Genomic DNA, 25,095 nt, shown 5'->3' with positions numbered 1-25,095 from the left:
TTGCTGACACTCCACCTGACGGCCAATGCAAACCCCCCCCCCCCCCATATTACCACCCACAGACATTAAAGAACACAGTTGCAAGCAAAATCACACCTCAGTTACGCTGAAAACTGGTGATGCTTTTCTTGTAACTGGAAATTAGTGCAACCTTACAAATATTAAGAGCTGCAGATGAGTTCTCGTTAGTACAGTGCAAGCACAGAGCTAGGAGAGACCACTCATCTTCCTTTGCTTGAATTTGTGATCAAGATTTCCAGGTGCTGTTTCATAGTGGTGTCCATTGTGTGGAAAGTGGGTGAGAAGAATATGTGACTGTGAAATTAAGTCATGGATACCTGTTTGTATAAGGACTGAAAAATCATGAAGGTGGAGGGAAGTGGGAGTAAATGCTTTTCCTATTTCTCTCTTCCCTTTTGGTACTGAAGTATTGAAATCTAGGCCAGCTTTTTACACAGGGGCTATGTGTCACATGGAATTGTCAGAATCTGGAGAAAAACATCTCCATGTATCTCAGGTTAAGTTGTAGTAATCGGTGATACAGAGAACCATCATACCCTTTTCTGTAGAGTGGCAATTGCTATGGCATGAATTATCGCCTCTGTCCCTTAGGGTTCTCCCCTCATTAGTATGAAGCATTTTGCTATCCAAAATCCTTGAAATCAGAGAGCCTAGGTAAAGGGATCACAAGTTTCTAGCTATCCTATGTCTCTAATAGCTGGGAAATGATAGCATCTGACAGTCTGAAATGTGAATGAAGAAAACTAGTAGCATACTTTCTTGGATAGACATTTTTTCTCTTCTTTGGAGTATTTTCCCTGATCTTTCTTTTTCTTTACTTGTGCTCTTTGCATTAAGAAACACAGCTTCATCTTCAGAATTTGTTGCGTTACTTGTAAAGTTATAATTTCACTATGACTGCCTAGCACTCTTTTGTTTGTATTAAATCTTGACAAAATGGAGAAATGGCAGGTGACACTGGATGTAAAATTGCATTTGCTGTAATGATCATGTGCTGGTATTTTGCCATGTTTATACTCTTGCCTGCTGATGGGGTCTTAAAGATGAGTATTTAGAATATTCACTCAATTCGTGAGCTGAAAGAAGCTGGGAGCCTCTGCAGATCTGGGCTCTTGATATTTATTGATCCTACTGCAATAGTTTCAGAAGTGAGCTGGGTTTTAGAGTCACAGGTCAGACAAAAGGATAACATCACAATCAACCAGTGAAGAAAGATAAAAGCAGAATTTGGTTGTGTAACATATCACAATGGACTAATGTCACGTTAAGGGTTCCTTCCCTGGTTCTAGGAAATGATGCACATACCACCACCTGTACATGAAATAAAGAACTGTTCCCAGCAACACAAGGGACCAAGCACAGGGGAGGGAGTGGAGCTTGTGGCATTGGTCAGGGATTGCAGTAGACCTCCATGCAGGGTAGCAGATAGCAGAAAAATGCATAAAATTGGTTTTGTGTCATCAAAGGATACTGGTTTTGTGCATATGAAATTTGACAAGCTCAAATGAAGTAATATTCAGAACTAACAGAGGTAAACCACATTTATTTGTAGAGACTTTGTGAGTCTCAGAGATTGAGACCACTAGTTCACAACAGAAAGAGCATTCTGGCCCAGAGGATCTGACCATTTAAGATACCAGAAATGTACTTTGTGCTACAGCTCGGTGCATTTGGCTGTTAAATATCCTCAGGGTTTTTATTCATAATCTCAGCACTTGTCCTGTATCTCCCTGTATCTCCCAAGAAAATTAATGCTCTTAGAGCATTAATTGCATTAGGTGTGGCAGGCTGCAACAGCAGACACAGACATGAGGGTACCTAATCTGTTCACTTATGATTGTGTCACTTTGGAAACTAGATGAGAGAGTAGGTTCTTTAAAGCTTCCAAGCTGAAGAACAAGCAGTGAGAGCTTACACAGGCACCAGAGTGGAAGGTGGAGTCCATGGCCTTGTATTAAGAGAGAACTTGGGCTATGGTCACAGATTGGAGAGAAAAAACCCAAGAAGTGATGCGGTATGGGATCGTTGGATGGCTGCAATCTCTTTGAGCAGATGGTGGTCTGCATTTTACATTCCCTGTCATTGACAACCCCACACTCTATCGCATGTGGGAGCAATTTCTAAACTGGCATATAACCAATGCAGATTGCTTTAGAATTTTCTTGAAGGATAACAAGACCTTGAAGCAGACTTGTCTCTAGAAGGGTCACAGTTTTCTTGCCCTGTCCACTGTACCTTGCTTTCTTCAGTTCCATGTTCAGGTGAAAGTTCTGAACTTTCATTTTGCCTGATTCAGCTCAGAGGTCTGGATCTGCTCTTATTAATGCCATTTCAAGGACATAAAAATAGAACAAGTGTCAGCGAGAGAAGAGGAAGGCCTGAATTCTCTGAGCAGAAACACAGTAGCCATTGGGGAGGTTTTCTACAGGAGCATCCTGGCAAAACATTTTAACCAGAGCTGGTGTGAGGTAGACTTGTCTTTGTTCCCATCCCTTTAGTCTGCACCACAGGCTCAGAGCTCAGCCTCTTAACTCTTTTTTTCCTTTCCTGCCAGACCCTGGATGGGCGCATCATAATACGCAGCCATGCCCGGGTGTCATCCTTGACTCTCAAAGAAATTCAGTACACAGATGCCGGAGAATACGTATGCACAGCCAGCAACACCATCGGGCAGGACTCCCAAGCCATGTACCTTGAAGTGCAGTGTAAGAAGTGGAGGACGGGGCGGGAAGGTTGTTCATGTGTTTAGAGGGGAGACTGTTTTGATTTTCAGTGATGAGACTGAGGCACCTACAGCTAGGAAAATGTGTGGTGTTTAGGTGGAGGGCATGGGAAGCAACTCGATCTGAAATAATTTTGTTGGAGGCATGTTGCTGTGTGCATATGTGCAAATGTTTGTCTCCAGCTGGGATACTATTTGCACCCTGGGAAGACTACGGGCCATGAACGTGCCACAGTCCCATTTGTTGGGTGCATCAGAGTAGAACGTCCTGGTATGCATTTCCCTGCATGCATAGCATGCTGTCTGTCTGCTCCTCCTCCCATACTGTGTTAGGAGCAGCCTTTGGGACTGTGTAGGTTTCCTCCTTACATCCTTCAGCAAAAGACACCCTCCATCCCCACAGATGAGAAGACAGTTCCTATTTCCTATATTAGATTCCCTTCCCCGCATTAAACTGGATCCCAGCCAAGGGATCCTTAAAGTGAGGCTGACTTGGCTACTTTAGGAGATTTTCTGGTTCAAATTGCCTTCACGTGTGTCTGTCTTTCAGATGCCCCCAAGCTTCAGGGCCCTGTTGCTGTCTATACCTGGGAAGGGAATCAAGTGAACATCACCTGTGAGGTATTTGCTTACCCCAGTGCTGTCATCTCCTGGTTCCGGGATGGACAGCTGCTTCCCAGCTCAAACTACAGCAACATCAAGATCTACAACACTCCATCAGCAAGCTACCTGGAGGTGAGGAAAAGCAAGGAGAGAAGGCGTATGCAGCCAGGAAGGCTCAGTGCTATCAAATAATTTATGTTCCTGATGTTGAAGGAGTTAAGTCTTTTGTCATGGCACCCTGTTGGTAGACAAGAAGTTGTGTGGTGTTTCTGGCACATAAATGCGAAGAAAATCAGGTAATAGAAGATACCACCTCCTCTTTGCCTTTGACTTTCTGCCCACTGCAGTTCTCCCCTCTGTGGACTGCACTCAGAGCATTAGCACATGTACTTTATCGCAACTTCTCTCTCCAGCAAAATGCAGAGTGTATTCACAGAGTGTAAAGGGTTTGCTAATCCGAGATTAAACTTCATTCTTTCCACAGGTGACACCAGACTCTGAAAATGACTTTGGGAACTATAACTGCACTGCTGTGAACCGCATTGGCCAGGAGTCCTCAGAGTTCATTCTCGTACAGGCAGGTGAGCATCCCAAGCAGGGAAATAAGGAAATGTGTATGCAACCCTTGAGCTGAGGTGACAGAGTCACCATTCTTTCTAGTTTGTGTTGGTGGGGTAGCAGGAGAACAAGCTTCTACTTTCAGAGAGACTGTTCATACATTTTTGCATTGGGATGAGTTGTAAACAACAAAATCCTCAGCATTTCGGTTTCCATGTTTCTGAAGGGTCTTGTTCTTTTCTGCGCTTCCAGTACTTTTTGACAGAGCTGGGATCTTTGATTTCTGACAGCCATTGTGTATGTGCATATGCACGCACGTGTGCTTCTCCAAATCAGAAAAATATCCCTAATAGTACAGGTAGTGCAAGCTAGAAACCTCAGAGTGCTGTGTACCGACCAAAGAGGCCCAGTGTCTGACTGCATGACAGACTGGAAGGGCCTCTGGTGTCCTCTCATGGCTTCCATAGAGGCAGATTTAGGAACGGTCAAGCTATGCATTGGAGTGCCCTGTGGAAGAGACTGTAGGGACAGAATAGCATCCAGGATGCTCTTGCTACTCTGCTCTGGTTATCCTCTTTTGAAAAAGGTGCTGAAAGTCTCTAGCCTCTTAGAGGAGATAGAGTAGAGACAATATCAAGGTCTCTGCACTGAGGGGAGCCTTAGGCCTACCCTTCTCTCCTTTGTGAAGTCATGACAAGGGTGTGTTTGATATTCCAAGTTTTCTGTTTTCGTTGCCAGTGGAACTGGGGATCCTTGTTTCCTGCTGTCTTCTGTATCACTGGTTGTTTTCCCTTCCTCCCCCAGATACTCCGTCCTCTCCTTCCATTGACAGAGTGGAGCCCTATTCCAGTACTGCCCAGGTGGAGTTTGATGAGCCTGAAGCTACTGGTGGGGTGCCCATCCTGAAGTACAAAGCAGAGTGGAGAGCACTGGGAGAGGGAGAATGGCATTCAAGGTTGTATGATGCAAAAGAAGGTAGGACGATAAAACAAGATGTTACCTCTCCCACCGACATCTTAAAAGACTTACTTTCCTGTATGGGAAAGCCAGAGTGGAGGGTTCCATAGCTTTGCAGTTTCAGCTTGTATATTAAGGCCTCACACAAGTTCTTAAATATTCGCTTTGCAGTGACACTTCGAATTTCTGGTTGGAAATGAGGGCCCTGCTGTGCTGATAGCTATAGGTCTGTGACAGGGCACCAGCCTTCTCCGCCTACAGAGTGTGTGTTTTAGCACTATGTTCATCTTCGTATCCCTTCTTTGTTTGCACCATCCGGTCTGAATAAGGTGAAGAACCCAGTGCCCGGTGTCAAATGAGGTTTCATTTGCTGACTGTGTGCTTCAGGCCTTGTCTGTCAGCCCCTTTAGTTGCCCTTCAGTTCCCCTTGGAATGTAAACCCTCCTATTCCAGAAGCAAGTCTAGCTCCCATTACACCCTGTCTCATTATCTGTAGGAATACTGTATTTGGTTTGCATAGCCAGGTTTTGGTAGTGAGGAGGGTGTACAGAGGTGGCTTCTGTGAGAAACAGCTTTAGAAGCTTCCCCTATGTCCAATAAAGCCAATGTCGGCCACCTCCAAGAGGGACCTACCGCCTGGCCAAGGCTGAGCCCATCAGCGATGGTGGTAGCGCCTCTGGGATGGCATAGTTAAGGGGGAAAAAACCAAAAACCTTCACAACAGCAACCACGAGAGAGGAGTGAGAGAAACAAATATGTAGAAACAAAGGTCAGTGAAGAAGGAGAAGGAAGAGGTGCTCCAGGTGCCAGAGCAGAGATTCCCCCGTAGACTGTGGTGAGGCAGGCTGTCCCCCTGCAGCCCGTGGAGGACCCCACACCAGAGCAGGTGGATGCCTGAAGGAGGCTGTGACCCTGTTGAGAGCTCACACTGGAGCAGACTCCTGGCAGGACCTGTGCCTCCATGGAGAGAGAAGCCCACACTGGAGCAGGTTTGCTGGCAGGACTTGAGACCCTGTGGGGGACCCACGCTGGAGCAGTTTGTGGAGAACTGCAGCCTGTGGGAAGGACTCATGTTGGAGATGTTTATGGAGAACTGTCTCCAGTGGGAGGGACCCCATGCTGGAGCAGAGGAAGAGTCTTCCCCCTGAGGAGGAAGGAGTGGCTGAAACAGCATGTAATGAACTGACCACTACCCCCATTGCCTGTTCCCCTGCACCACTCAAGGGGAGAAGGTAGAGAATTCAGGAGTCAAGTTAAGCCTGGGAAGAAGGGAGGGGTAGGGAGAAGGTGTTCATAAGATTTGGATTTTATTTCTTATTACCTTGCTCTAACTGGGTTGGCAATAAATTAATTTTCCCCAAGTGGAATCTGTTGGGCCCTTGACTGTAATTGCCGAGTGACTGGGGAGTTGGACTAGATGATCTCTACGGTCCCTTCCAACTCTAAAAAATTCAGTGAAATTCAGTGAAATTCAGAGTGATCTCCCTGCCCTTATCGTGACCCATGAGCCTTTCGTTCTATTTTCTCTCCCCTGTCCAGCTGAGGAGGGGGAACGATAGAATGGCTTTGAGCTCCTGGTGTCCAGTCAGGGTCAACCCACCACAAATAAACACTGCTTAAATTGTATCCTTAAGTTCAGTAAATGAAAGGAAAGTGTCTGACTGCATGACAGACTGGAAGGGCCTCTGGTGTCCTCTCATGGCTTCCATAGAGGCAGATTTAGGAACGGTCAAGCTATGCATTGGAGTGCCCTGTGGAAGAGACTGTAGGGACAGAATAGCATCCAGGATGCTCTTGCTACTCTGCTCTGGTTATCCTCTTTTGAAAAAGGTGCTGAAAGTCTCTAGCCTCTTAGAGGAGATAGAGTAGAGACAATATCAAGGTCTCTGCACTGAGGGGAGCCTTAGGCCTACCCTTCTCTCCTTTGTGAAGTCATGACAAGGGTGTGTTTGATATTCCAAGTTTTCTGTTTTCGTTGCCAGTGGAACTGGGGATCCTTGTTTCCTGCTGTCTTCTGTATCACTGGTTGTTTTCCCTTCCTCCCCCAGATACTCCGTCCTCTCCTTCCATTGACAGAGTGGAGCCCTATTCCAGTACTGCCCAGGTGGAGTTTGATGAGCCTGAAGCTACTGGTGGGGTGCCCATCCTGAAGTACAAAGCAGAGTGGAGAGCACTGGGAGAGGGAGAATGGCATTCAAGGTTGTATGATGCAAAAGAAGGTAGGACGATAAAACAAGATGTTACCTCTCCCACCGACATCTTAAAAGACTTACTTTCCTGTATGGGAAAGCCAGAGTGGAGGGTTCCATAGCTTTGCAGTTTCAGCTTGTATATTAAGGCCTCACACAAGTTCTTAAATATTCGCTTTGCAGTGACACTTCGAATTTCTGGTTGGAAATGAGGGCCCTGCTGTGCTGATAGCTATAGGTCTGTGACAGGGCACCAGCCTTCTCCGCCTACAGAGTGTGTGTTTTAGCACTATGTTCATCTTCGTATCCCTTCTTTGTTTGCACCATCCGGTCTGAATAAGGTGAAGAACCCAGTGCCCGGTGTCAAATGAGGTTTCATTTGCTGACTGTGTGCTTCAGGCCTTGTCTGTCAGCCCCTTTAGTTGCCCTTCAGTTCCCCTTGGAATGTAAACCCTCCTATTCCAGAAGCAAGTCTAGCTCCCATTACACCCTGTCTCATTATCTGTAGGAATACTGTATTTGGTTTGCATAGCCAGGTTTTGGTAGTGAGGAGGGTGTACAGAGGTGGCTTCTGTGAGAAACAGCTTTAGAAGCTTCCCCTATGTCCAATAAAGCCAATGTCGGCCACCTCCAAGAGGGACCTACCGCCTGGCCAAGGCTGAGCCCATCAGCGATGGTGGTAGCGCCTCTGGGATGGCATAGTTAAGGGGGAAAAAACCAAAAACCTTCACAACAGCAACCACGAGAGAGGAGTGAGAGAAACAAATATGTAGAAACAAAGGTCAGTGAAGAAGGAGAAGGAAGAGGTGCTCCAGGTGCCAGAGCAGAGATTCCCCCGTAGACTGTGGTGAGGCAGGCTGTCCCCCTGCAGCCCGTGGAGGACCCCACACCAGAGCAGGTGGATGCCTGAAGGAGGCTGTGACCCTGTTGAGAGCTCACACTGGAGCAGACTCCTGGCAGGACCTGTGCCTCCATGGAGAGAGAAGCCCACACTGGAGCAGGTTTGCTGGCAGGACTTGAGACCCTGTGGGGGACCCACGCTGGAGCAGTTTGTGGAGAACTGCAGCCTGTGGGAAGGACTCATGTTGGAGATGTTTATGGAGAACTGTCTCCAGTGGGAGGGACCCCATGCTGGAGCAGAGGAAGAGTCTTCCCCCTGAGGAGGAAGGAGTGGCTGAAACAGCATGTAATGAACTGACCACTACCCCCATTGCCTGTTCCCCTGCACCACTCAAGGGGAGAAGGTAGAGAATTCAGGAGTCAAGTTAAGCCTGGGAAGAAGGGAGGGGTAGGGAGAAGGTGTTCATAAGATTTGGATTTTATTTCTTATTACCTTGCTCTAACTGGGTTGGCAATAAATTAATTTTCCCCAAGTGGAATCTGTTGGGCCCTTGACTGTAATTGCCGAGTGACTGGGGAGTTGGACTAGATGATCTCTACGGTCCCTTCCAACTCTAAAAAATTCAGTGAAATTCAGTGAAATTCAGAGTGATCTCCCTGCCCTTATCGTGACCCATGAGCCTTTCGTTCTATTTTCTCTCCCCTGTCCAGCTGAGGAGGGGGAACGATAGAATGGCTTTGAGCTCCTGGTGTCCAGTCAGGGTCAACCCACCACAAATAAACACTGCTTAAATTGTATCCTTAAGTTCAGTAAATGAAAGGAATTTTAATTTGGGAGCACTATGAAGAGGAGAGTTCTATTTCAGAGCTGAATCTTCTGCCACCAGTTCTGGCTGGAACTGAAAATCTTCTTTTAGGTCCCCACTGCAGTAATGTGATCAAAGATAGGGTTTATTTTTCTAATTTCTCCCTTTGTGTCTGTGCAGGAAAAAGAAGAGCTTATTTCTTTCTTCATATCATGATGACCCCACAGCAGGTTCTTTCCATCTCATACATTGTCTCTGACCTCCTTACAGATTGTTAAAGGAGAGAGATGGCTTTCTCTCCTGCTAAGGGCTTTGCTTTCAGTTGGCTCATGCTGCCTAACAGATGAGCAGTTCTAGGTGTTATGTCTATTACCCCCACATGACAGTGGTCTTGGAGCATTCTTCAAGTTGCTCCTCGGCACAGGCCAAGGGCTGATGCCCTCTGGTGTCTACCGGAACTCCACTATATCCCCTCCAGAGGGACTGTGGCAATTCATCTCTTTAATCAGCTGGTTGACCCAGAGGTGATAGCTCTGACCTTTCTCTTTGCACTGTTTATATAAGGCTGGGCCCAGAAGAGGGCTCTGTTATATGGGGTGAGCGTGGCAAAAGTATACGATACAAACATGCCATTTATTGTTGACTTAAAGCCTGAGCTTTTCTTTGCTCTTCCTCCCTTGTTTCTGCAACAGCAAATGTGGAGGGCATGATCACTATCACTGGCCTGAAACCTGAAACAACCTACTCTGTGAGACTGTCTGCAGTCAACGGCAAGGGCGTGGGTGAAATTAGCCTACCATCTGACTTCAAGACACAACCAGTTCGTAAGTAAAACTGGGACTCCCCTCTGGTTCTCTTTCCTTACATCTTTCCAGGGAATATCTGCCATGCATGGATGACACCATCTTCTTTTGCAGACCTTCCTGCACCCTTTGCTTTTGTTGTGCTTTTTGATCGTGATGAATTTCATTACTAATTAAAAACCTTCTTTGAAGGTAGAAGGTGGAGGAACTGTTTTATTTGTACTAGCTTGTGCCCTAGGTTACTAGTGTAAACTTTGTATTGTCAAAGAGAAGGGAGAGTTTTAATAAGAAAAAGCAGCAAGTTGAGAAGGGCATTGGTTATAGAGAATGTAATGTCATGGTCACAAGGCAGGTTTTTTTGCAAATTGGGAATTAAGAGTTTCAGCATAGGACTGGCCATGAACTGTGGAAGGAGGGGGATGGAGTGAGATTCCTCTTTTCTGCATATCACTGCTTAAGATACCCATGCAGCACGCAAGGCAATTTCCACAACCTCTTGTCTGCTTTACTTGGGTAATCTTCCACTCCAATGGCAGGATGCTCTGCTGTGGCCTAACATTTCCTGCCCTGTTTCAACCAGGAACAAAAGAGACAAGAAGCAAAGACAGGAGAGTTATCCAAGACGGGAAACGAGAGAGAGGGGAAAAAAAAATGCATAGAGTAGGTAGGGGAGATGTGACAAAAGCAGGCAGGGGAGAGGTGGCCTCTTACCCTTGTACACAGTCTCATCCAAGTATTAGGATCTGTATTCAACCTCCCACAACCCCGGGGGTTCTTCTTCCCCATTCCTCTTGCATTTAGATCTACAGCCTATTCTTTTTCCCACCATCGCACCCGTACTTGTGTACCTATTTCATAGATGTTCTGAAGGCACTACGCAGGATCTTTCCTGAATTCAGAGCCTGCCATATTCCTAGCCGATGTATGTGCATGCTTTGAGGCCCTGTGAGCTGTGCATGATCTTGATTATTGTCTGCCAACTTCTGCCTGTTGCTGAGCAGTTCGGGACAGTCCACATGCTTTGTTGCTTGGCAATCCCAAGCCCTGTGCAGTAAGGTAGCCCTCACAACTGAGGTCTGGTCTGTTGTGATAACTCCTGTAACCTACCCCACTCCCTAGGGTTGGATTTGAGACAGCTGATGGTATTTTGATTTTCCAGTTCCATATTCTCTATCTCCTCTTCTCACATCTTCTACATTTTTTTTTTTTTGTCTATCTCTGTCTTTTATTTTTGTCTGTTCCATCCATGGAAAAACTGCAGGCATCCCTCACTCACGTAAGTGCCTCTCTGCATTGCTTTCACTCTCTTTTTATATTCCTAGAGTTCCTCTAACATACATAACATTAGCTTTTAATCTAGTACCTTTTTCCTCTCAGGGTCTTTAGAAGTGAAGTAACTGATACTGTCCATTTCCTAACAAGACTGACACTAGAATAGCCACCCTACTATGGGTAATACTGCTCTTTAGAACAGAATTAGGGGTTAACATCTTTGTCTTTATTGTAAAGCATGCAATTCAAATATTTAACTTAATGATTGTTTAATAATAATAGTTAGCTTGTTGATTACAGAGTGGAGTAATGGAAGGCTTAATGTTTATGAATGGATTAAAAAATTTCAAATTTTAATGAAATGTAGATAATTCAGTAAAAAAAAAAAAAACCACAGTAGAAAGTTTTATCTAAATTGCAGATCTGGTTTAGATCAATTAAGAGCCAACCAAAAACTTCAGAATTTTGAGTATCTTCACAATTTTGAAAGCAAAAACTTGGAGAAAAAAAAAATCACATTTTTTTGACTCTTCTCACTAATACTTTTTATAGTTCGTAGTCTTTTGGAAAGTCTTCCAGCACTTGTGTAGATTGTATACTGAAATAAATAAATAAAACTCATACTAAATAAAAAAAAAAGCATGTTTCCCCCTCCCAATGCAAAATGAGTTAGAAAGATTTGATGGATATGTTTAATGGTCAGTTGGGTTCACTGAAACATTGCATGCTCCATAGCTTTTTGCCTTTCAAATCGGAGTTAAACAATGGCAGCTAAAAAGAAAACTCTTTATTTAAGTGAGCATTATTCTGTTTATTAAACTATATGTCCTTGTGGTGAACTATTGTTACTCCCAAGATTGCATGGGCAAGGTTTATGAAGCTGCTGTTGCGATCTTTTGAGATTTCTGAAGTTGAAATAAAAAATGAAAGAATTTTTTTTTAACCCTAATTGCAGGATTGAATCATGCTTGTGCAATGTTTCCTTAAAGATTGTATTACACAAAAGCTTGGTCTTAGTGGAGCACTAACAAGCTGAATGGATTGGTAGTAAAAAAGGAGGAATGAATAGACAGATGGATAGACAGAATTCAAATTGCAGTAGTTAGAGTCAACTGGGAGACATGTTTCGAGAACTTATGTGCAGTCTGTTGCCTAAAATTGTTTGGAGCCTGTTAATTTCAGTAGAAGTAATATATCCCTTATGTGAAGTTAATTGTGGTTAGTATTTTAAGTATCACGCAAATGATTTGGTAGGCCCTTCTGAATTGGACATAGTCAACAATACCCAAGGGAGATAAGGGCTTAGATATTCAGTCTCTATGCAGATCAGTACCACAGGAAAAGGGAAAAGATCCAATTAAGAAGAGAGGAAAAAGAACATTAAAAGCTTTGTTTCAGCCACATCGACAGATCTGTCTGCTAAGCCTCATGTTCATCACTTGGGGACAGGTACGTGGCTTTGAAGAACATTAAATCACACTTGTAGAGGAGTCTTTTGCCTTTTTTTATTGTGACAATTGGCTATCAATTAGTCTGTAGTCCCTAACTCTTCTCCCTTGTAGGGTAAGTTCCATTTCTTTTTTCCTTCTTTATGGGCTATGATATGGATTTTTTTCATTTGCAAGTTAAATTCTGCTGATACTCTTCCAAGCGCATTTATGCCTTGCAGCTGTGATCCTTCTGAGCATTCAGTTCTCTGATTCTTTTTCTGCTGTCTGGGATTCTCAAAGCCTGTCTCGGATCATGAACTGGGTTGCAGCAGTGGTGAAGAGATTGTTGGCACAGCAGAAACACGTTTTTTCGTCTGTGCTGGAATTCCAGTCACACAGTATTACCTGTATCTGGGAAAAGTCAAAATCAGGAAGAAGTTGGGTGTCCCCTAGTCTGGTGTGATTTGAAGATCAAAGAAATGTTTCACAAATTTTACAGGAAAGAATATAAAAACTGTGTTTTGATACAAGCCAAGGCTGTATTTCCAGACTAGCCAAAGGCAACTAGTTTTCCTTGCACTATAGTTTAAAGTTTCTACTTGAATGTAAAAACGGACATCATTTTTTAATGCCTGCTGGGATATGTCCGTAGTTATTTTGATTTTTTTTCATTTTCCTCAATAAGCAAAAAGCACTTTCTTTCCATCTTAGAGGCACATGAAGGCCCAAGTAATTAGTGTTAATGAGGTACCATACTAGCACAGATGAGAATTGCAGGGCCAGGAGAATATCTGTCTAACTTGACCTGAGCTTGCATTTTCATCCCAACGATTCGCTGGTTTTCTGCATTTCACTTTCCTTATAAATATGAAGGCAAACAAAGGCTGCACACAGACCTTGTAAATGGTTTCTTTTTGTGCTCCAGCTGTTTCTTGGTGCTGTGCAGATGGAACTCAAATGTGTGTTAAACCAAGAGTGTGTGTGTGGATTTGATATCAAAATACCTTAATGTAAAAAAAAAAATAATAATCCCCTCCAAATTCCACCAGATCCAAAATGCAGGTCTGGCAGTGCTCTTACTTTGCTTGCGCTCTGTTTCCAGAGAGGCTTAATCTGATAAAATCTTACAAGCTTGTTTTTTAATTTTCCATCTCTTGGCAGTATTTAACAGCAATCAACTCCCCTCTTCACCTTCCTTTCTCTTTCTTTAGCAAGTACTGCTGCACCCACCTCCCGTTTAGCAGAGAGTGAGTATGGTAGAAGAGGCTGTTGTCTTTGTTCCAATTTGCTCTGCATGCATCTCTTTACTGAGTGTGGTGCAGTCTGCCTAACATCCTTGGGTGTTTTCCTTCTTCTCCTTGCTCCTTTGTCTTCTGTAGTTAGGCAAAAGCTAGCCATGGAGTGCTGCTCTAGAGGGCCTTCCAGAAATTCCAGTACTTAATGGGCTAGCCATATGTGAACCTAGATGGCTATTTGGGCCAAAAGTAGGCAAAAATGCTGTAGTTGTCTCTGAAACTGGATTCAGAGCTTCAAAACTCTTCAGGATGAAAAAGCATCTGTTGGGACCCTTGAAGCCATAGCTTGCCGCAGGAGCCATGCGGTGTAGGCTGGCTTCCTTGTCACCTGGAGGAGCTTGCATCTGGCAGCACAACTCTCCCTGTGGAGAGGAGCTGGAAAACAGCAGTAGCAGAACACAATTTTTGCAGCCTTTTCAGGTAATACACATCTGCCATAAGGATTCAGTGTAATTCTCACTCTCTCCTCATTAGACCTCCTCTCTCACCTTTCTTTCCCTGCTTCTTATAACTTATTTACATGGTATGCTTCACCTTTACGTGTCCTATCTATCCTTCATGTTTCCATAGCAACTCAGCCTCTTGCTGAATCCGAAAGCTCAGACACACCAAGTGAGTAGATGGGAACTGCTCCCCTTTGGTCCGGAGTGCTATTTGTTATGCTGTAGCCCTTCTATCGAGGGAATTAAAGCACTATACTGCATTACGTTGATGTCTGTTTACCAACTATCTGGCACTGATGTGTTGTGTGAGCATGTTAGCTGTTCAGAACCCAGCATGGTACAACTCTTCCTCCTCCTCCTCCTCCTGTTGTCCTGCCAAGCATGCAGTAAAAAGGGAAATACATGGTTTAGAAGAAACATGGAGGAGAAAGAGGGGGGAAAAAAATGTAAACTATCATTCTCAAAAGGAATGCTTTCCTTTCACATTTTCAATTAGTGATTGTAGTGTTAAAGCTGCCTTTGCAAAAGGGGCGTGGACTAAATAATCTTCTTGCTACCCTGCCTTGTTCTATTTCCTGCGAATTTAGGGAGATACAGTTGATATTACAGCTATGGATGCAAATGAGGAGGTAGAATATCTTACAGTGGGAAGGACTGTGGGGAGAGGGAGAATTGTTCCATCTTGCCATTGGTGCCCTGCCTACATTACGAGATTTCACAAGAAGTCTGTATCTGAAAAGTGAACTGGATTCAGATTCCCTCAGTTCTTGCTCAGTTCCTCGTTAGATAGCTATTCCTAGTGAGACAGTCAGATAAGCAGATGCTTCTGCACTGGACCTGAATAGTCTAAGGAAAAATAGCTAAAACTCGCATTAGTTGATTTGTACATAAAGAAACCATTTTGAAATGTCTGTTTTAGACTAGCAGTTAAGAATTCAGCAGCACAGCTTCCTGATACTGAGTGGATGTATCAGGTGTGATTTCAGTCTTTACATGTAGGAGGAGATTTATAGCCAATCACATGCCAATATGAGTGCCAAGTAAATATTTACAATACAGTCCTGGAAGACAAATATACTTGAGGAAGACATAGGTTTATATGGTGCATATGTGTGTTTTGAACAACTAATCATTTCTACAAAGCCAAATGCTTTTTTTTTTTTTTTAATTTGCAATAATAAAAAGTATGTGTTTCTGTGAATATGGTCTTTATGATAAATACCTGTGTGCTTACCTGTGGGTTAGAAATGGTTCATCACTTCTAAACAGAAAATACTAAAAGCATGAAGTATGTGATAATTTGGGGGGTTGGGATGGAGGGAGAGGTTAGTACAGCTAGTCTAAAATTGTCAAAAAATTATAAAAATTAAAATCATAACTGCATTTATGACTGACACATTCCATGATACACATTGCATGAAATGTCATGCCAGTGACCACAATGAATGCTTTCCTTCTTGCAGTATTTTTCCTCTATACAACATGCCAAACCATAATTACTGATGCATCTGAAGTGATAGTGGTTCTGTATTGCTGAAAAGAATGTTTATTTTGAATCAGAGTTGGAGGGTGGGGTAGAGAAGGCAAAGGGCAGGGAAAGGTGGCAACCAGCAGGTCTACTAATAATCTTTTTTTTTATTATTGTTTCTTAGGAGGCAGAGAATCCATTGTGGCTTCTCACATGTGAGGCTAGGAGATAGCTGGACTCGTGAGGGAAAGTGTTTTGTTAATGTTTTGCAGAACATTTTCTTAAAAAGAATAGGTCTTTCTACCCAGAAAAGATACTAAGAGCTAGTTCATCATAAATATTTTCCACATTTTATTTTGTTGTGGGGTGTGTGTCTGTGTTGGGTTTTTTAAGGGTAAAAGTTTTCTGTTTTCACCTACGTTGAAGTTCAGGCTCTTACATGGAACAGAAGCAGATCTGACCTCTTACGCCTCATTGTCACTTGTTTCCATAGCCAGTTTATGCAAACGGTAGACACATTTGTTTTGTATGCTAAGTTGTTCTGCAGCATATTAATATTCTATATTCAACAGAGAAAAAGGGCATTGGCACAAGGCAGATGATCTTATAACTTTGCATTATTTAATTGTTGATGCTGCTACTGAATGATCTTGTGTCTTACCCTAACCTAGCCTCAGTGGTTGCGTGAATGAAATCAAGAGCAATTAGAAATTGACAGCTACCGTGTCATTTTCATGAAGTCAGGAAAATGAACAGTGGATCTAATTGAAATCTAACAGAGCTGAAGAGTTTCTTAACTGAAGTTAGGGAGTTTCTGATGTTATGTGATCAGTAACATATGGGAGATGTCTGTAGTCGTGTACAAGGTTTAGGAACATATATCTCCTTTGGCTTAATCCTCTTGGATTGCTCAGATCAATAGTTCTTTGTCAGTGGCAGTGAAGTTTATCTTGCAGCTCTCTGCACTGTGGAATCTGTTTTGCCTAGCAACGTCTGAGGTCACTTGAAAAAGCGGTGTGGGTTTTTTTTCAGTTGAGGTACTAATTTGGGTCTGTCTTCTATCTAGTCTCCTGGTTTTTCCAGAATCTATAGGAACTTTTGTCATTTACTACATACCGGCCAACAGATTCAAACGTTGCAGGATGCAGGAGGTGGAGGACACTGAGCAAGAGTCATGCAGGTGGAAAGCCAAGTGTTTCTTTTGTTTTATCTTGCACAGTGCCTCCAGTCAATTCAAAATTGACACTCTTGGGAAAAAGGTCACATGGGCATCCCAAGGAGCTGGTGATGCTTTTTGCTTTGGAATTCTTTCCCCATTAAATGGGCCTGGCCACCAAGTATTTGATATAAAAAGACGTGCATGTGTGTCAGAAGCCTATTTACATAAAATGTGAAAGTTTGATAGCAGCTGTTCATGAATTCATTTGGCTTTCACACTCCTTTTCTTTTTCTTTCACTCATTCTAGATTTACCAGGAAGTAAGTACAGATGTGTGTATTGTCTGCCGCTGCCTGTGTCCAACCAGAATCCAACAGCTACTATTGCAGTGCCACAAGGCAAACAATGCTGAAGTCCCTGTCTCCAAAGGAATTTAATATTCAGAGACAACTGATTCAAAGATGTAGTTAGCTATAGAGTTAGGGAAAAGCATTTTCCCAGAACAGACAAAACTATATCTCTCCTTTTCATTCTTTTAAAAAGCATGATCTGCAAGTAAGCTGGTGAATGGTCCCTATCTCTTAACAAGCCCTGATATTAACAGTAGCTATAAAAGACATTTTTGAGGTTTCTTGATCCAATAGTTCTGACGGAGACAGAGCTGACTATGAAAGGCCTTGTGTTTTCAGATTCACACAAGTACTGCCTGTAAATAGAAGCCTCTGTGTACCAAGACCTCATTCCTCTTGCAAGCTCCAAGTCAAATCAGTGTTTGAACTACCTGACTTCTACCCATGACAAGAGAATTAATTTCAAGGTTTTAAGCTAAAGACAGTATTTCCAAATGTCTTCTGTATCTTGGAAGCCTCAGCCAAAGTAGCTTTTGGTTGTATTTATACTACTCATTTTGCCCTTAATCTTTAACTAAAGCTTTCTCTCGTGAGGAAGTGATCTCAAAGGCAACCTCTCTTGCCTTTAACACTAGATTTTTAAATCTAATGTTAAGCTTAGCTTACTGGGGATTTGGAAATATGTTTCTTCATGAGTAGAAGACACTGAATACCTTTCCAGGCAATCTCACAGTGACTCTTAAACTTTCTCCTTTGTGATAAGCTTGTCTAGAGTTCTGTGAGTCTATGTTTGTAACTAGAGAAGATAGATTGAAAGCTTAGATATAACAAATCCATTTTGCATTTTGTACCATCAGTTTTTCCCCTGGTAATGGTAGGCCCTTAAACTTGTCAGATATAAGCACCCAAAAGATTAGGGGTTTAATTCGCTTTGCACCAAATGAACAGGGAAGTACCAGAGTGCTGTGAAGTAGTCTCATTAAGATGAAACAAAGGAATGATCATGAAAAATGCAAGTTATAGATAGTAATTTAGGAAGGGAAACAGAGCATGGAGTTAGTGGTGTCCTCCAGCCTGACAACTGATTTATTTTTTAAATTTTTTTTTCACTCCCCCATCATACAGTCTGCACACTTTTTCATCTCTTTCAGCAGTAGCTGTCTTCCTCATGCCATCAATTGTAACCGATTTTCAGTGCTGAGCTCTTCATTCCTTTCCTTGTTGACAGAAAAACCCCTTTACACACATGAAATCAACAGTGCAATTCATTGTACTCATGCCACTCCTTGAATCTTCAGGCTGAATGTGTTCGATGGAGCTTGTGCACTCTGAGTGATAAGTGTCAGTCTGACCAAAATCTGGTTGCAGCTCTTTGATCGAAAACTCTGTCCTTGGAAATGTATACACATAGGTTTTTCGGTTTTTCTCTTTTTAGGTTATTATTGTTGTTGATATTCAGGAAGACATTTGTTTCTGCAGGGGGAGAATACATCAATGTGAAATGCCTAGGTTTATCTTCACTGAACTGCGTGGGCTGTGATTTTGACCGTTTCACCTCTGCTGCCTGGACTGTTTCTGAATAACAATGTATTCCCTTTTTCTTTCCAACAGTCCTGTGGATTCCTTCAGCTGTCCAAGTTCTGGTGCACACTTTACAGTAATTTTTGTTTCTTCTTTGACTTGGTATTAATACGCAGTGATGCAGCTGTGCCTAACACTCACAAGGTCATAACTCAGTGCTTTCTGTGGTTTAATATTCTTATATTTCCAGGTGATGTTACTGTCTCCCCAGTGTTTCTGATATATACTGGCTAATTTAATTTTGTTTCTATTTTATTTAGTCTGTAATTCTGTTGTTGATTTTTCCCTTGCCCATTGTTTACATCAGTTTTTTAATTTTTTTGTATTTTCCATGTGACCTCCTCCACTTTCCTTTCAACCAATCATGTGCGTGCGTATCATGTGACTTTGTCATGTGGCTTGCATGGTGCTGATGATGTCGTCCACGCTGGTGAACAGAAGGTAAAATACTTTGTTCTGGTTGGTTGCCTAGATCTGGGGTGAGGATTCCCTTCTGGTCAGTGACCGGGGATCTCCAAATTCCATCACTCCAAAATCCTTCTACAAGCCTTTTGGAGAAGTCGCTCACCACTGTCTGCATGTGAAGAACTCAACTTCAGTCTTCCACGCTGAGCTTAGAAAAAATCTGGAGGGGGGGGAAAGAGGAAAAAAAAACAAAACTAAAACAAAAGCAAAAAACAACAAACAAGACAAAAATCGTGGCTCAGTCATTTGCTTCTTTCACTATCAGAATCCAACAATCAGTGTCCCAGTAAGATTCTAAAACTCTCCCTCGCGTTAACACCAATGGCAAAAATCCTTTTGCTTTTCAGGGCAGCAGTGTGCCATCTACACGCTGCTAGGTGGTGGGAGATTGTGCGTAAGATGCTCAGATAATGTGAACACCGTATCTCCTGTTGCTTTAGCAACATTTTGACCCAATACAGTATACATTTATATTGATATAAATATATGCACACACACACTCACATACATTCTTAGCAGCCTATCAAAAGGATCCAAAATTCCTTATCTCTGAAATTTTGTTATTGGTAAGCATGTCACGTTATGATTTAAGAAAGAAATTTTTTCTCTCCTGAGGAAAACTTGAACATACCTAGAGTGGGAACTGTGTTTGTATAAAGTATTATGTATGGGCACACACAGAGGGCATGATGCGAGTAAGACGTTGCACAATTTGCATCAGAAGTACTATTGCACCTTTCATGCCAGAGCACCTCGTGCCTCACACATGCTGCCTCAGAGTGTGGCAAGGGATTTAATCTAAACTCGTTTACCTGCAACAGTTAACAATAGCTGGTGATCTCCATGAAATCAAGAAGCAAATGATTGAGCCTGCAGCTTATGGAGATAAAATCAGTCTCCAAGTAAAGTGTGTGGTAGTGAAAACAATTTCTGCAACATTGTGAGTTTTACAACTTCACTTAATTCTCTGTGCGTAATCTAAAGTCGGGGAGGGAGGGAAACTCCTGCTTTTCTGTTTCCCCAACTAAACAAATAATTTTGAAAACTAGGAATCAATTTGCTTATTTCAGTCTATGAATTCAGAAATCACGTTATTGTCTTGGACCACCACCAGGAAAGAATTTGGTTGGGGTTTGCCAGGAAAACAAAACTAACACCAGTAACCTTCCCACATGACTGCATGCATGGAAGCAGCCCCTCTTCCCCTAGTCTCTTCTCTTTCTGGTTGAAGTCCAGGAGGACTGAAGACTTGGTTGTCTCGTTTTTGCATGTCCTTCTGGTTTTGTTCCTTATTTTGGTTGTTGCTGTTTGCTTCTCTTACGTGCATCCTGAAGAATCCCTACCTATTCTTTCTCACCCCTGCATATTTACCACATGTGGAGACTTTACATAGGTATGGGTGATGTTTGTTTCAAATTGTGACACTGTAGGTCACAATCTAGTCCCATTTACACGATAGCCAAAGATTGCAGAAATCAGCTGCTTCCTTGTTCATGTGTTACATAAATTACCATAGACTGCAGTTGTATTCTCTAAGCACAGCAAGGATGCAGGATCTTTCTTAAGACGGTGCCAGCTGGGCAAGGATTTAAGCTCATAGTCTAAAGAGCTGCAGTTGTCTAGTAACTGATGTAAACTGCTTTTCAAAGGTGGGGAGAAGGAACATATTTGATGGGAGTGGACAAGACATATGATGAAAGGTCTCTGTCATCTGCACTGCTGTCACTTCCAGGGTCCCACATGCATTCAGTGCCCTGTGACTAGGGAAAAGTTTGTGCTGCTTTTTCACATTCTCTTCTCTCCCCACCGCAAGTTTTCACTACAGCTGCATCCAGTCCTGGTGCTTGAGGCACTCTCTGAATCCCAGTTAAAAACAGTTAGCTTCTGAAATCCAACTACATCAGACTAGTATTAGATCAAGGAAGCAGTTTGAATATAAATTAAACAACAAAAGAATACCAGGAAACATTTACGGCTTCCCTGCAGCAGGAGATTATTGGTGCTATTGGCTTAGCAGGAGGGGATAAAAAATAATTTGAAAATGTAATGGCTCAGAGCACTGTCCTCAGCTACCCTCGCATCATGCGTAGGAGCTAACAGGTACCGATTCAGGCTTCAGGAGCCTGCGGAACAATTCCTTATTGCAAGTACAATTGGTCAGATTCATTATAAGTTGCATCTGAAGCCCAAAGAATGGGTCTCTGAGCTTAATACTGGATTACTGGTGATGTGTACCCTGACAGGGCAGGGCCGTCATAAATAGCGCTTCACTTCATGCAGGTACTATCCTGCATTCCTACCAGAACTTGAGTTTTCAGAGCAGAGCAGAGTTTGGTTGGTTTTCTTCATGCACCCCTTTGTGGTTGTCCTGGGGATGAAGCTTAAATCAGTGGAAGTGGTCAAGTTCTAACAAAGTCTGTAGGGTGGCTGAAACCCATAAACTTTACATCTTTGAAAAAATGTCTCCATCTCTCAAGGAGAGTAAAGCATAGGGGTGAAAATTTAGGTTACTTGCCTGCTGCCCTCCAGGGGGCTCCACCTGGGTTATTTGATACTCGCTGCTGGGCTGGATAAGGTGCCATCTCCCTCAGACATAATCAGCATGGTCGCACCGCAGAGTGAAAGCTTAGGAGCCTGCATCCCTCCTTCTGCAGCAGAGTGAATTCTAAGCAGATAGGTGTTTGTAAAATGGTTAGACAGAGGAAGTCTGGCATGCTTGGAGCTGTCTGCTCTCCATAAGCTAAGTAGCAGCATCACAATGGGGATTGTTTAAGGATCCCACATTTTACAGGTGGAATAGGCAGATTTCTGCAATGTGTCCAGTTAGCTTAGTGTAAATGGGAGATCTCCAGGCATGTAGCACATCTTTGTAATGCACTTTACTTTTCAGCCCCCATCCTGTAGGGAGGATGCATGTTCTGTGAGCATGAGTTTTTTTTTTTCTAACCTTCTCACTACAACCTTTTCTCTTCAGCTACTGACACTTTGACTCATAAGGACGCTGATTCTACTGGACTAAACTTTTCCCACTAAACTTCTTCCTCTTTTGTTTGAAACTACACACTAACCCATTTTTACTTTTACAGCCCTGTACCTGGATTACATCTGCCTGCTTAAGATAAATTAAATGTCATGTATTTATGGAGAGAAATGAAAGTATTTTTCACCAGGGCTTGCACTTTTATACCTGTTGAGTTTCAGCCATTAGGAGTGGTCCATATTCTCCTATTTGAAGAGAGTGTTTTTCAGAGCAGAAGTGCATTTAAACTGTTAGGGAAGGAAGGAATCAGGAGCTAGAAACTAGACAATTTAAAGTGAAGGAAAGTTTCAGCAGAGAGGGTAATTAATCATCAGAATGGCTGTGTAATAAGATACAGCAGCATCTCTGACATTTAAAATCTATCAAGAAAGAGCATCTTTCCAAAGGATGTTCCCTCACATTTCGGTCTTGGTGCTCAATCACTGGAAAAAAATTCTAGCCTGTGTTAGATAAGAGGTGGAATTCTTTAAGTACGGTGTTCCCTTATAAGTAAAGATCTCTTTACTTATTACTAATTAGCTCTCTGAAGTGAGAATGGGAAAGAGAACCAAGGAGATGCTGATCTTGTACTGCCTAGTTATCAGTGAAGCCATTCATCAAGTCTACCACAGATATGGCAACAGTTAAGCATTGCTGCTCATAAATGTTTCAGCAGTGTCAAGTATCTCAGTGTCCAGCAAAATAAGTAGCCGTGAATGCCCTACCCCTAGTTGTTACTGGGAGCTAGTTTCTTGTGGGGGGAAAAAAATTAAAGGACAAGACATTGGCTTCTGTTTTCATTTAATTACTGTTTAATAGTCACGACACAATTATTGCAGTAATTTTCAGCATTCATAATTCCAGGAGCAATATGGGCTGGGAAGGGCTTCTTAAATATGCAGCCTCAGTTAATTGGCAGTGAAGATAAAAATCCACCTTCTTGTCTATAAATACATGGCACGTGGGTGATCGTTGATTGAACACAAAATTCTCTTGTTCTTTCTTGAGACATGAATGACCCTATACTCATATACTGTGAGAACCAGGAGAACTCCAGAGGAGTGTGTAGCACCTCTTGTAGCATAACCAGGAAATCCTATGCCTGTGTGCCATCTGCTTTGAACTGCATTAGAGGTCCATGCAAGGGCAGCTCCATGGTCGCCTTGAGAGCATTACCTTTGGGTTTTTAATGTACAATCACTGAGAAGCCTGTCACAGGGTGGAATACAGCTGTTGAGCGTCCAACTTGTATTGTGGGAATCTTGCAGTGGGGATATAGGTAGAGGCGAGGATTTGGAAAGAAAAATGTAATGTGGAAAAAAGGAGTATTCCCTCTTTAAGAGGAGTTACTATGTGGTGAAACACAAATGTGTGTATCTCACATTAAAGAGCTCTGTATATCGATGGATTGTAATTACCTTCTTGGAACAGTTGGTATGTTAGAGCATGTGTTAGCCTGCAAGAAAATCAAATTAATCTTAAATTACTGTTTCAGTCTATGTCTTGCAGTTTTCTCATCGATGTTTCACCAAAAAAAAGAGCTTGAATTCTTTCCTTGGAGGGGAAGGGGATGGAGGAAGGGCTTCAAATTACTTTTGAAGATCAACTTTGAAATACATTGGAAGATTAACATTTCTCTGGCCAGTCAGAGATGCACGTGCTCTCCATTAGTAGCTGAATACAAATCCAAAGAGAATAGATTTAGAATTGAGGATAGTTTTTTGGGTTAACAGAAGCTCCTGTAAATTCTCATGACTGATGTTATCTTTCAAAGTTGATCTTTATACAACCACTGGCTTATTATTTCCTTTTGCTTTCAGTATAATGCAAAGTTTTACTCTAGGCAACAAGCTGAGCTTTTAAGTCACAAATGTTACTTCAGTGTCCTTGTTTTCTTCACATTGGATTACATTCATGCTCTTAAATTGCAAATATCACCATTTCAGAGTTTTTGAATTGTTCTCTTTGGGATACATTCCAAATTGGATCATCTTTTAATTGTATTTCAGCACACTTTGGTGTATCTGTGAACATGAGTTCAAGAAAGCCTATTGTCCAAATCACAAGTGGTACTGCAAGTACAGACAGATGCTTTAGCAGAACCATAGGTCACTTTGAGCTAGAACGGTAAAGTGTGTGCTCAGCGTTAGCAAACCTGTGGGGGCTGTTAGCAAATGCTTGGGGTTGTAAACATTTGGGAAGTGTATTTAGATTCAAGGTGCGCAGCAAAACATAGGATGTGCATTATTTGTTGTATTCCCTGGATATAAATTTCCTGTAGTCAGCTCCAAATGAGCTGTTCATCACTCAGATGGTTACATAGAAATACTTCCAAAATGCATAAAATATGCATAGCTGTGGTTAAACAGAGGTGTAGGAATTTTTTGCTTTTTAACATTTAACTATTGTAATTCTTATATCTAAAACCTGTAAGAATTAGGACCTTGTAATGGGACCAGCCACAGCAGAGTGTAATTAATCTCAGGAGTTTGCTGGAATTGTCAACTGCAGCTGGTTTGTAAGTTTTACCTAACAAATAATTGCAGTGTTGGTTGTGCTCAAATTGCCAATAAAGAAATTGGGCAGAATAGCTTTCAGAGAATAGCAGCTAATATGGTCAAAAATTCTTAAAAGCTTTTAAGCCCAGAATTTATGGCTTAAGCACTAAGACTACATCACAGAGCTGATACTAAAGAATTCAGTAAGTACTGTAAAATGACCTAGTAAGCTTCAGCGAGATTTATGATTTTGTCAAGTCTTACTGACTTTCAGGGCTGCAGAAACAATAGCTCCAACTCCAGTCGCAGATGAGCATTGGTATAGAAGAACCTACGCCATTCTTGCCTTTACATAAAATGGAGCAAAGCAAGCACCCGGACGCTGACAGAAAGTTAGAAGGATCTGAGCTCTCTTGTGGTCTATGTCACTTTTGAGAAGAGAGACCAGTACTCTCTTACCATTTAAGTTCTTTTACTAATTTGATACTTATGTTGTTGGGCACAGGGGTCTGTTCAGTTGGTGTGTTTCTTTTTCCACAAAAGCAAATAAATTGGTCATAATTACTCTTGCATAGTAAATTCACAGGCTGTCAGAGCACTTTGCAAATAATTGATCC

At 42.4% G+C, this 25,095-nt stretch overlaps 1 protein-coding gene across 1 annotated transcript in view; it reads left to right on the top strand.

Annotated features, from left to right (window-relative positions):
* The window catches only part of NCAM1 (neural cell adhesion molecule 1), a 130,616-nt gene that overhangs the window by 84,389 nt on the left and 21,132 nt on the right, over nt 1-25,095 (top strand). Inside the window, exons 9-13 of the mRNA XM_014949562.1 lie at nt 2,576-2,726; nt 3,294-3,478; nt 3,831-3,927; nt 4,709-4,879; nt 9,389-9,520. Coding sequence (XP_014805048.1) covers nt 2,576-2,726; nt 3,294-3,478; nt 3,831-3,927; nt 4,709-4,879; nt 9,389-9,520 — 736 coding nt within the window. The remainder of the gene's footprint in view (nt 1-2,575; nt 2,727-3,293; nt 3,479-3,830; nt 3,928-4,708; nt 4,880-9,388; nt 9,521-25,095) is intronic.

Source organism: Calidris pugnax, unplaced genomic scaffold, assembly GCF_001431845.1.
Source record: "Calidris pugnax isolate Ruff unplaced genomic scaffold, ASM143184v1 scaffold180, whole genome shotgun sequence".
In the NCBI taxonomy this organism is placed as follows: Eukaryota; Metazoa; Chordata; class Aves; order Charadriiformes; family Scolopacidae; genus Calidris; species Calidris pugnax.
The sequence above is the reverse complement of the archived record's forward strand: the minus strand, read 5'-3'. Positions and strand labels throughout refer to the sequence as shown.